Source organism: Bison bison, unplaced genomic scaffold, assembly GCF_000754665.1.
Source record: "Bison bison bison isolate TAMUID 2011002044 unplaced genomic scaffold, Bison_UMD1.0 scf7180017864122, whole genome shotgun sequence".
NCBI lineage: Eukaryota > Metazoa > Chordata > Mammalia > Artiodactyla > Bovidae > Bison > Bison bison.
Genome location: NW_011494694.1, coordinates 367,346 through 379,320, shown reverse-complemented (window position 1 = coordinate 379,320; position 11,975 = coordinate 367,346). Strand labels below are relative to the sequence as shown.

At 59.4% G+C, this 11,975-nt stretch overlaps 1 protein-coding gene across 1 annotated transcript in view; it reads right to left on the bottom strand.

The window, feature by feature from the left end:
- The window catches only part of LOC104988305 (ribosomal protein S6 kinase alpha-2-like), a 152,770-nt gene that overhangs the window by 32,926 nt on the left and 107,869 nt on the right, over positions 1–11,975 (bottom strand). Inside the window, exons 12-18 of the mRNA XM_010839590.1 lie at positions 7,223–7,366; positions 6,997–7,115; positions 5,781–5,822; positions 5,286–5,527; positions 4,545–4,593; positions 4,331–4,444; positions 935–1,027 (exon numbers count right to left, since the gene is read on the bottom strand). Coding sequence (XP_010837892.1) covers positions 935–1,027; positions 4,331–4,444; positions 4,545–4,593; positions 5,286–5,527; positions 5,781–5,822; positions 6,997–7,115; positions 7,223–7,366 — 803 coding nt within the window. The remainder of the gene's footprint in view (positions 1–934; positions 1,028–4,330; positions 4,445–4,544; positions 4,594–5,285; positions 5,528–5,780; positions 5,823–6,996; positions 7,116–7,222; positions 7,367–11,975) is intronic.

Below are 11,975 nucleotides of genomic sequence, written 5' to 3'. Positions count from 1 at the left end.
GTGCAGGAGCACCCCGAGAAAGTTACGATGAGGACAGCACACAGCCGCATCGTCTACAAGCAGACGTCGAAGCCGCGGCTCCAGGGAAAAGGCTTTGGGGACATCTAAACACTCTGATTTTAGCGTGACAGTCTCGATCATTTCTGCGCAGTAGAATCTGCTTCAAGTAGCATCTGACAGGTCAGTCACGTCTGCCCCCCCAGGTACCAGCAGCAAGAGCCCTGCTCCTCTGCACCGTCGCCCCGTCCCCAGGACTGGGAGCCAGCAACTCAGATGCCGCCGGTGGCCGGGGACACCGACCCCACCCGCGTCCCCTCACCCGCACTGCAGGGACTTTGCACCTCCTGGGCACCTATTCCGGCTGCTCCCAGATTCGGGCCTCAGACCCCTCTGTTCAAGCCCAGGGGCTGAGTCGGGCTTTGCGGTTGATATACACGTTTTTGCGCTCTTGAACAGGCGCTCGGAGCGCCTGTCAGAGAGCCGGCCGCTTCTGGGGTCTGACTCAGTCTCACGGTGACTGCCTTGGACAGGGTTCAAGGGCACACCCTCACGTACGTTGTTCCAAGCCTGACTTCTCCCCAGTTCCTTTCAAGGAGCAACACAAGGGCGTTCAAAGCCGGGCGGAACAACATGATGATGCTGAGGTGTGGGGGGAGGTAGGGAGAGGGAAGGGGGCGGCCCCAGGGCCCGGGATGCCCGTCTGAGGAGGGAGGTGGGCACTGGACCAGCACAGCCTGGTGATGCCAGGTGCAGGCCAGGGGTTCCATCCAGGCAGACTTGGGAATGGGATGCCTGGGTTCAGTCAGCTCGCCCTGGGAACAGGCAGCAGCTGGCGTCAATCGTGGAGAGCCGTGCACCCCGCGGCAGGGTATGGGAACCAGGAGGAGTGTCTGGCTGCAATCCGTCAGCTCGCGTTCTACCCAGCCTGCCTCACCGGCGGGGCCCCCCGCCCCCCCCCGGGGGCACAGGGCCCTTCCCGGGGCCCTGGGGTCACCAGGCCTGGATTCAGGGCCCCAGACAGGTGGGTCTGCAGACGGATGCAGCGGACTGCCTGGATCTGCTTCCAGTCTCTCAAGGACTCGAGAAAGCAGATTTATCACCAATTCTACAGACGAGAAAACTGAAGCTATGATAGGTTAGGTACAACCCCCTCCAGGGTCAAGGGTGACGAAGGCACAGGCGGGGGGTGGGCCTGGGTCTCCACACTCTTCCCGCCTCAGCGGAGACCCCGCTGGAGCATACCCTGCAAAAGGCGTTGTCCGCACAGACAGCTGACCGCTGACCGCTGGGCTCCCTCTTGGGTTCAGAGGGCCTTGGCCACGCGTGCACGCTTGGAGCTGGGGTGTGCACTCGGGAGCCCTCGGAGGAGAAGTGAGCTAATCCAGCCTCCCGTTACTTGGTCGTTCCCAGCCCTCAGTGAGGAGATTTCATTAGGAACTGAGTTACCCTTTCCAGAAATGGGAAGATGCTGCTTTCTGTGCTCACGCACTGGCGGGGTGTGTGTGTGTGTGTGTGTGTGTGTGTGTGCGTGTGTGTGTGCTGCCCTGATGCAGGCTCTGGTCAGGGGAAATCTAATATTCAGGGTGAGCTCTGCGCTCTGGTTAAAACATGCACCGTTACCAAGCCTGCCGGCCGCCCAGCCTGGCCGCCCCCGCCACCGGCCGTTCTCCCTGGGGTGTCTGCGCTGGGCCAGTCACCAAACATTTGTCCTCCTGCTGCTTCCCAGAGGACGGGGAGGAGGGCGGGGAGGGAGGGGCCTCCAGCAGAGCCCGGTCTCCCACTTCCACGACGGGGGGGGGGCATTTGTTTACACAAGAGATTTCCACAAAAGAGAACCACACGCGTGGTGGCCAGGGGTGGGAGGGGGTTCTGGTGGCTGAAACGGGTGAGGATCTCCAGTTCACAATGGATAAGTCCTGGGGAGGTTCTGTACCGCATACTGACTACGGATCAGAAGACTGGTGCATGTTTAAAGTTGCTTAAAGAGGAGATCCTGAGAGTTCTCATCCGAAGGAAAAAGCTCACAACTACGTGTGGCGATAGATTTCAACTAGATTCACTGTGGTGACCACGTCACGTCACAAAGAGCAAACTATGATGTTGTAACGCTGAAACTAATACACGTCAACTGTATCTCAGTAAACACACACACGCAGAACGGATCGTCATTTCATGCAAAGGAGAGCTCTTGCACCTGGGGGCTGAAGCCCAGTCATTTCGGCTCCTCCCCTCACTCAACACGCAGGCCAAGTCTTCACCTGCCTCCACTGGGAGCCAGGAGGTGGTCCTGGCCGGGAGGCTGACCCCTTGGGAGGAGACGCACAGCCCCACTGGCAAGTCCTCACGTATAAGGAGCAGAGCTCATCGCAATTAGACGTCCCCCAGCAGTGAGCTGTTGCAGCTTCGTCCGCGTGGAGAGCAGCGCGTATTTCACATGGAAACATTGGGTGATAACTCGGGGATCCAGAGAGGACACGGCCTCCGGGGGTCCCCGCTCCGGGACGGTGCTTGGCTCACACTTGCCCCTGCTCTGCCCTGGCGCAGAATCCCAACTCCAGCACCCACCGCACAGGTCCCAGAAATGGGTCTGCAGCCTGTGCACCCTTGGGCTTCACACGGCAGCGTGTGCAAGCGTGGCCGTGTTCCCATGAACTTTCTGAACGGCCTCTGTAAGCTTGTGCGTCAGCTGTGGAGAGCCTGACTGACCCGAGACACAGTGTGGGAGAAAGCTCCCTGAGGCTTGCTGGGGAGGCAGCAGGAAGTCCCCCCAAGACCCCTCTTCCCCCGACACTGGGACCTGCAGAGACGGAGCCTGTCAGTGAAATATGCCCCAGATCCCCCGTCTCGGGGGCTTGGTGCAGCCTCATCTTGGTTTTAAGAGGGCAGCAAAAAGCCTCAAAGCCACGGCGGGTATTTGGTCATCCTGCCCTTCTGAGGCCCCCTGGTGTTTGCTGCAGTCTTAAATGTCTTCCTGTCGCTGGATAAACATTTTGGAAAGTGCTTTGTTGTCGTTTAGTCGCTGAGTCATGTCTGACTCTTTGCAACCCCAAGGATTGTAGCCCGTCCAGCTCCTCTGTCCATGGAACGCTCCAGGCAAGAACGCCGGAGTGGGGAGTCACTGCCTACTCCAGGGCATCTTCCCGACCCAGGGACCAAGCCTGAGTCTCCTGCATTTGCAGGTGGATTCTTCACCACTGAGCCGCCAGGGAGGCCTGGAAAGCACTAGTGAGTGTCATTCTTATACATGTCTTCTCTTTCCCTGTGTCCAGACCTTGGAGTGGGTTTGAAGATTTAGAGAAAAGGGGAACTTGCTCCTCATTCTGTGAGATCCACTGCTGAGCGCAGGGCCAGGCGGAGAGTGGACGGGCACACAATTTTGTGGAGGCCTTTGAGTTCCTGGTGGTTCAGAGGTTAAAGCGTCTGCCTGCACTGCGGGAGACCAGAGTTCAATCCCTGGGTCAGGAAGATCTCCTGGAGAAGGAAATGGCTGCCCACTCCAGTATTCTTGCCTGGAAAATCCCATGGACGGAGGACCCTAGCGGGCTACAATCCACAGGGTCGCAAAGAGTCGGACACAACTGAGAGATTTCACTTTCACTTTCTCTTTGAGCTTCCTAATTCTGACCTGGACGCCCCTCTCTGAGCCTCTGGGACAATTCACCTCACACTGATGGGAAGACAGTGGGGTCTCAAGGCCAAGTTCACCAGGCGTCACTTTCAGTCTCAGAGCTTGTCCCGGGATCTTGAGATGACACGAGCTGTAGCAACGACGGAACGGATTTCACATCATATGTACAGACTGGGGTGCTCTGGGCAGGCGCATCTGAATTCTATTTATACCTAAAAGGTGACTAGGGAAGGACAGAGCGAGTGCAACAAAAATAGCAACTCGATAATGGAAGGGAAAACTGATTGCAGTTCGGGGTCACAGACAGAACATCTGTTTTCTGCAAGCACTTCTGGCTCCAGGCATTTCAACATTAACACGCTCCAATTAGGCAAAGGGCACCGTGAGAGATGCTTCCTGAAAGAGCAGAAATGACCCAGACAGGACGGGAGGGGGAACAGGAAGCAGCCCAATGGCTCCAGCGCAACGTGGGCGGGTCTGGGGTGTCTGGTCCACGCGGCGCACAGCTCTGCCTCCGTGGGAGACCCCACCGGGAGTGTTAGAACCCCGGTGTCTGGGTTTACAAAACCGCTGAGCCAGAGGGTGATCAGTCCTTGAACAGACACCTGTCGGCCCCTTGGAAGGGTGGGTCCTTCTGGGGTATTTAACATGGGGGCAGATCTAGAGAAATATCCCAGAGGGCCGTGGAGGGGACCCCGGTACGGTGAGATGCTGAGTGGCAGCTGCGAGCTCCCGGTACCCAGACCCCTGGGGCCTGCCCTTGTGCATAAGCCCCACCGCGCCCGGAGCCCCACTCTGCAGCTGCCGGTCCATGTGCTGCCGGGTCCCCCGGGTCAAAGGGTGCACCTCTCATGCCCCCCAGCCTCAGTCTCCCCCAGGAGTGCCTCCCACCTCACGCGTGACTCTGGCGATGTGCTTCGAAGGGTTTCAGAAAGAAGCCTGACTCCAGCCCTGTTGGGGCGCAGCTGCAATCACAAGGTGTCATGTTACAGGGAGGGTCCTGGGGTGGACGCTTCATCCCGCCCCAGAGGAGCCTGGTGGGGCTGGAGGGCTCCGGCCTGACTCGAGGGCCCGAGGCCGTTTGCTCTGACTAAGCTTATCTGGGGCTTCTGCTCATTTCTGTTCTCAGCGCGGCTCCAGCCAGCAGGCAAAGTAGACGCAGCTCCTGTGTCCGTGCTCCCATCCCTGTCCAGAGGCGTGTGATCCGTCATCAACGCGTAATTTTTCATTTCTTCTGACACGGGGAGTGAGCCTGCAGGGGCAGTGCCCCTGGGCAGGTGTTAGTTGCCAGGCTCTGGGGGTGAGTTGGCGGCAAGGCAGGACAAACAGGGCAGTGACCCCTAAGGGCAGAGATCACGGACTCACTCGGTCCTGCCAGGAAACCAAAGACCCCCGGGGAGAAGACGTGTGGATGACAAGCGTTTACTTAAAAAAAAACAAGAACTTCTGCTGGCAGTTTTGGGTCAGAGAAGGAAGCAGAGGTGAAATCATATCTTTCTATTTCCCAGGCTGGGTGCCGAGGTGGGCTCTGGGTAAAGTCACCGACCAGTCAAGGCGAGGCCTTGTCATTGTCATTCTGAGCGTCTGTCTGGCAGCGGGATGGCCTCTCGGTTTTAACAGTTTTCGCAGAGGGGCCGCCACTGCAGTTTCCAGTTACCGAGGCTGCTGGAAGCAGAGCACGGACCGCCGGACAGACCTGTCCTGCCGCCCGCTGGGACCTGTGCACGTCTTCCTGGAGGTGGGGCTGGTCCCTGGCCTGGGGGTGTGGCTGGGCCTGAGGCTGGCCAGCACACGGTGGCCCCTGCCTGGCTGACTCAGTGCCGCGGGGGCTGCAGAGGACCGCGGCTCCTTGTCCTGGGAGGACCTGGGAGGCTGGACTGAGGCTGCCAGCTCCTCGTCCTGGGGAGGATCTGGGAGGCTGGACTGAGGCCGTGGCCCCCGGAGGTGGGAGGTCTTCGCGGGGACTCCCTCCCTCTTCCTCCGCCCCCGCCACACTCGTCAGCCCCCCTCTGCAGCATCACTGCCCCCTCCCCGACGGGGCGCCCTGCCACAGCCGCCTCTGGCTGGACGATGGACGGCGGTCCCCCCGGGGCTCAGAGCGGCTGGAGGGCGGCGGTATCTTCCCATCACTGTATGCTGGGCACCTGCTCACCTGGACACGGGGGAGCACCCAGTGGTCATGAAACACGGCCGCCTGCACCAAGCGGGGTCTCATAGTGGGGGGCTCAGGGAGGCCTCTCGGCTGCTCTGGCTCCTGCTGGTCATGCCCCCACCCGCCCCCCAAGACATGAGATGATGGCAGGGAAGTTTGTCTGAGTGCATCGGAGGGCCTTTCTCAAAAACCAAAGCAAACCCAAGTGAAATGAAACACCAAAAGCAGCAAAAGAAGCTTGCCAACCTAACTGCAGCCCAATTTGCTTTGACGGAACACAGAAGTGCCACCTTCTTGGCACAGGAGTCTGGGGACTCTGCTCCGAGCGCAGGGCCACGGCCAGCCGGGCACCTTGGCCTTGCCCAGGGCTCACGCAGACTTGCAGTCTCGGGGACACATGGAGCCCAGCCTGCAACATCCCCGGCCATCGTGCTGCAAAAACGCCACATACCCCGAGACGCTGACTTGGCCCCCGTCCCTAGGCAAGCCCCTTCCTCGCCCTGGCAGGAGGTGAGCCTGTCTGCCCGCAGCCCCGGCCAGGCTCGCGTAGGGCGGCCGCTGGTCGCCTCCCAGCACAGTCCCCACCCCGGCAGGGAGGCCTGAGTTCCCCAGGCACCTCATCGCCAAGGAGTCAAGGCTCCTCTCTGCTCCCACCTCGGAAACCAGGCCTAACTGTACCACGTCTCAGCAGAGTCCCAGCTCCAGGTCTGGAACCCCCGGTCTCCCCGGCCAAGTGTTCCTGGGCTCTCGCAGGGCGGAGGGGAGCTGTAGGGGCCTCCTCTTGCTCTGTCCAGTTTACGCAGGAGTCCCGAGTCAGTCTGACCAATCTCCGCCCTCCACATCTCATCACCTTGGACACTGACCCGGCTCGATCATGACGCCCGCCCCAGCGTGAGTCCTGGCGGGTGGGTTTAGCCGGAACCCCCACCTGGTGATTCCCCTTAATCACCTTCTGCCTGCGGACCCCCAGTCCGTGCCCCTCCTCCCTCCCGAAGGCAGGACCCCCACCCCCGAAGTGGTCCCACACCATTGTGAAGGCCCCCCGAATAAGTCCTCCTTACGTCTTTAACAAGCATCACAGACTCCTGTCTCCCCCGGCCGGGGGAACGCTTTTCTGTAACAGCTTCCACAGCAGTGAGAGCTGACTGCAGGCGGGACCCCGACTCCAGCCAGGAAGCTGCCCCCTGTCTGGGCCAATAGGCCCCAGACCCAACACTCCGGGCAGCCGCAAGCAGCCCAGGGTGGCCTTGGCTCGGTCCTCAGGGAGGCTGGAGGGCTGCAGGGCCACGGGGGCCCAGGGTCTCCAACCGGCAAAGGGCTGGACGGATTCCAGGCCTAGAGCCGCAGGGGAGGGCTGCCGGGTCCCTGGCCTGTGCCTGGGAAATGCCCTGAGGGAGCACTCTCCTTCAGGGGACGGGTCTACACTGACCACTGGCCTGTACCCAGCACCTGCCGTGCCCGCTGCCCCAGCCCCATCTCCCTGCGGTTTCTGTGCAGAAGGGACCCAGGCCGGCAACTTACGTTCCAGTCGATGGTGACGAAGAAAGGGTGGCGCTTGATCTCCTCCACGCCGTCCAGCCCGGCACCTGGGAGGCCAGAGAGCAGAGAGCGTCAGAGCAAAGCCGTGACTGCACGCCCTCTGACGTCAGAGCAAAGCCGTGACTGCACGCCCTCTGATGCAGCAGTGAGGCAAGTGCTGGGGGCACGTGCAGGGTGGTCCCGACGACCTCCAGGGAGAAGCAGCCCCAGCTGCCCTCTCTCCTGCCAGCCCCTGCCTTGCCCACCTCACAGCCTGCAGAGGCCACCATGCCACCCTGCGGGGCTGTGACCAGCTGAGGGGGGTGGGGGAGGGGCAGACTGGACGCCCCAAGCGGTGGCTGTGAGCTGCCCTGGCAGCTGGGCGAGGACGTGGAGGCCTGGCCCAGCCTCCATCAGAACCAGCAGCGGGCTGGATCTTCCTGAAGGATGAGAGGACACGGTGTCCTGCAGGACGGCAGCCTGGAGACAGGCCAGCAGGGAGCCGCGTCCACCCCGCGAGCACTGCACTGAGTACGACAGAGCTGCCCGTTGCTTATTGCTGCTTCACCTCTGCCCGCTTTGCTGCTGACGTTGTATCCCGAGGCCCGAGGGAGGGGGTGCGCGGAGGACTTCAGGGCAGCGGACACACGTTGTCACGGATCCCACAGCTCCCAGAGTGAACCCTGCAGGGACCTCCATGTCTCAGGGAGTGAGTAGGTGCTGATCATCAAGACTAACGAAGGCGGGATTTGCCACGGACGCGGGAAGGGGTGGCGGGCCGCCTCCAGTGGGCAAGTCCAGCTCCTGCTGCACGTCGAGGGGAAAAAGGCTTTCCAGCTCAAAGGAACAGGCCGTGCAGGAGGCACCCCGAGCGCCAGGGGCCCAGCCCTGCCCCAGTGCAGAACCTCGTCCAGGTCCAGCCCCACTCAGCCGGCCCCCACCCCAACCTGAGGTCTCGTCCTCGGGAGGGAGGCAGGAAGACGTGGAGGACAGATGGCACGTGGCCACCTCAAGCCGCTGCGGTCCCTGTGGAGCTCCCAGCCCAGCCTCACCATCCAGCCTGAGGAGCCGAGGGACCCTCCCCCCGGGACGCTGGGGGGTCCCAGGAGACACAGCCTGCTGTGGGCCTCGTCGGGAAGCTGCATCAGGTCATCTCTAGGTGGGCGAGGGTCCAGCCGGCTCCCACCTTGGCTGGGAAGCCTGGCCAGGCCAGCACGGTGGGAAAGAGCCCCTGCCTCTGTCACCACACTAGCCTCCAGGACCTGCCGATCAGCCCTTTGATGTGCAGATGACCAGAGACAGGAGGAAGGGGTCAGACCTGGAATGCTCCCCTCCAGGGACCCGGGAGGTAGACACATCAGAGGGCTTTCCCACTAAGTGAGACACTGCACCCCAGGACCACCAGGGAAGTCCCTCATGTAATCTTTTAGAGCATCCTGTGCAATAAATCAGTAACAGTCACAGGAGCACCTTCCTGAGGTCTGCGATCTGTTCTCTGAATTACCAAAGCTGGTGGGGAGGGGGGTGGTCCCGGGAACCCTGGGTTTACACCTGGTCAGCAGGAAGCACAGCGACGACCTGGGACCCCTGGCTGGTGTCTGAGGTGGGGGGTCTGATGGGAGTGACCGTGACCCTCTGGGGTCCAGGATAACTCAGGCGGTCAGAACTGCGCTGAATCCTAGGACCCAGTGGGTGTCTGCGGAGACAGGGAGAGTCCGTTCATGTGGAAGCCCCGAGCGTCTAGTGCCAGGAGCGTTGTCAGTAGTGGAGAGAAACAGCATTGTCTGAGGACCCTCTGCAAGTCCGTGCCCATCTCCAGAGAAACCCCTGACCTGAGTCTGGAGAGCTCGCCCAGCCTGGACGTCCCCAGCACCTGCCAGTCCTCCCAGGGGCCCAGGCAGCTTCGGGAATGTGTCGACAATGAACGTTCTGGCTTTGTGCCCACCTGCACGCAGGCCTCCTTTGCTGAAGCCCAGGATTCAGGATTGAAAAAGACTTCTGGCCACCATGAGTAAAGCAAAATGAAAAATCACCTCTGATTTGTACTCTTTCAGCTTTTTGGGGGGCTTCCCTGGTGGCTCAGATGGTAAAGAATCCTCCTGCAATGCAAGAGACCCAGATTCGATCCCTGGGTCAGGAAGATCCCCTGAAGGAGGAAGTAGCAACCCACTCCAGGATTCTTGCCTGGAGAATCCCCATGGACAGGGGAGCCTGGCGGGCTACAATCTACAGCCTTTGCGGGGTCGCAAAGAGCTGGACAAGATCGAGTGATGAATGCTTTCACCCGTCTTTTTTGCACGTTTTACCCATTGCATTTCACGCTCATTCCTTGTCTGCAAGGACACGCCGCCGGAACCCAAACAAAACAAGACAGACAGGAAATACAGGTGTTGGTATAACTACAAGTCTCTGTTGCACCAGCTGGGTTTCCTTGGGCACATTTTTATCTGCACCTTCTTCTTCCGCTGAGTGAGATTCTGCACCATATCTGTGCTTCTAGGCCTCAGTAAACACTCGACGGTGAACTGACACTTTGGTTATGACTCAAAAATTGTAAGTATTCCAAAGCAGGGAAATGTAAATCAGAGAGTTTCTGCACGAAGCTCTCTGAAGCCTGTGTCAACCTTCCTCGGGGAAGTGGGGTGATGATTTTGGATTCCAGTTCTATTTATCTTCTCCTGAAACACGTTAACATAGTCTACTCTGCACTTGACAACTCCTTTTTGTTTAAACACGCAGTGAGCAGAGATCCATCCTGGGAGAGTCCAGGGGAGTCTGTGCTCGTCGCTGAATCTCAGCTGACTTGCATGGAGTCGTCACCAAACGCATTCAAGTCTCACTCTGTCCCCAGAGGCAAGAAGAAGACACAAAGGCAGGTGCCCATGGATGGAAACATTAAGAACAGAAGAGCAATCTCTAGGCAGTTTAGCGAGTCTTCACTAAGATCCCCGATGCCAGCCAAATACGCAGATTCAAGAATTCACGCTTATCCTCTGCAGCACGAGTAAGTACCACATTTAATTACTTCTGTTGTGATCACTCGAGGGCCGTCTTCCCGAACGTGGCTCTTTGGACCACGTCTGGACTTCTCCGTGCTGATCCAGTGGTGATGTTACATCCGTGGGAACCGCCTCCACTGGGCGCGGCTGTAGACGCAGCGCTGGGCCTGTGGCCGGGACCTGACCCCTTCTGACCCTGGTCACCTGGAGCCTTCCCCTGCACGTGTTTTAACAAGGCGACCCTGTTCATTTCCTCCTGGACTTAATCATCAACAAGCTCCCACATTCTCAGTAAATCATCCCTCAAAAGTTCTGAGGATCTGCCAAAAATGTTTTCCTTCGATCTTCCTGGCCATAGAAAGTTCGGGGAAATGTTTAACCCTGGGCCCTTCGTGACTGCTCAACTATCTATCTGGTGCTGGGTCTGTTGTCTGAGAGTCACAGAGTCGCTCTCTAGTTCTTTCGGGCGTGTCCACAATCCGCTCACGTCTGGCTATTTTCCTTGCATACTTTGCATTCCATCAAACCCGCACACTCCTGGAGGCCAGTCTACAACCGCCCAGGATTTGAACACTAGGTCTCCTTTTTACGTCTTCATCACCCACAGATCATCTACATGTCACCGTCATGGCTGTGAAGTATCTTCGGTCAGCTTGATACTTCATCTGATGCTTAGAATCTTTGCTCAGCCCCGGCTGTATCTCCCAGGGCCCTGTCGACTGAGGGCAGGGCCCCCGAAGATCCCCGGGGCTGGTGTGGAACTGTCAGCTCCCCTCGAGGGGCAGGGTGTTCATCATGACCAAGCCATCAAGGGCCAGCCCAGCACGCGAGGTCTCGGTGGTGCCAGCAGGGCTGGAGGAGATGACAGGAGAGCGGGGTGGCCAGTGTATGAAGCCAGATCAGAAGAGCACAGCCCCTGGAGATGGACTCTGGAAAGGAGACGGAAACCGGAAGAGCAGAACCCTCGCAAGCAGATAGCCCTGCCCCTGTGTTCCCCGGGCAGTCGGTGGTAGCTCACTGGCCATGCTGTTTTATGCTCAGCGGCACGTCTGACTCCAGATCCTGCTGCCTGGTCTTCCAGGAGCCCGGGATGTCCCAGGACTCTCCAGAGAAGCTGCAGATGTTCATAGGGATGAACTAGGGACCCCCGGAGGGTCCTTCTCTAATTCACGACCAGAATGATCGGCAGAAAAACCAGACCCGCCTTGCTGCGTCCTCAGAGGGTCCCACCCTGGGGACTGCTCAGCCTGCATGGTCTCCCTGGGCCTCCCCTCGGCCACCTGAGGTCACACGTGCTCTCACGTGCTACAGGATCCTCCATGGCTCTGTGTGCAGTGTTTCTCTGGCCCAGAACCCACGCCCCCCACTGCCCCCCCAGGCTAATACACACACAAGGCTTGGAGATGCACCCCAGGCCCTCAGGCAGCCCTGCCGGGGGCCCCTCCTGACTGCAGCAGCCGGTATATTTTGCGCTTGCTTCCATCACTGAACAAACCACAGTGCGTAATACACAAGGGTGAAGCCCAAATGGTCCAGTCTTCCAGCTGCTGGGTCCACTTGCACCGTGGTTGAAATAGACACACATTTGACTCCATTTTGGACAAATATAAAAGTAAAATCTCTCCACCTATGGCACAGAAAACAACCCTTTTCCTGCTGTCCCACCCACTGGCCACCG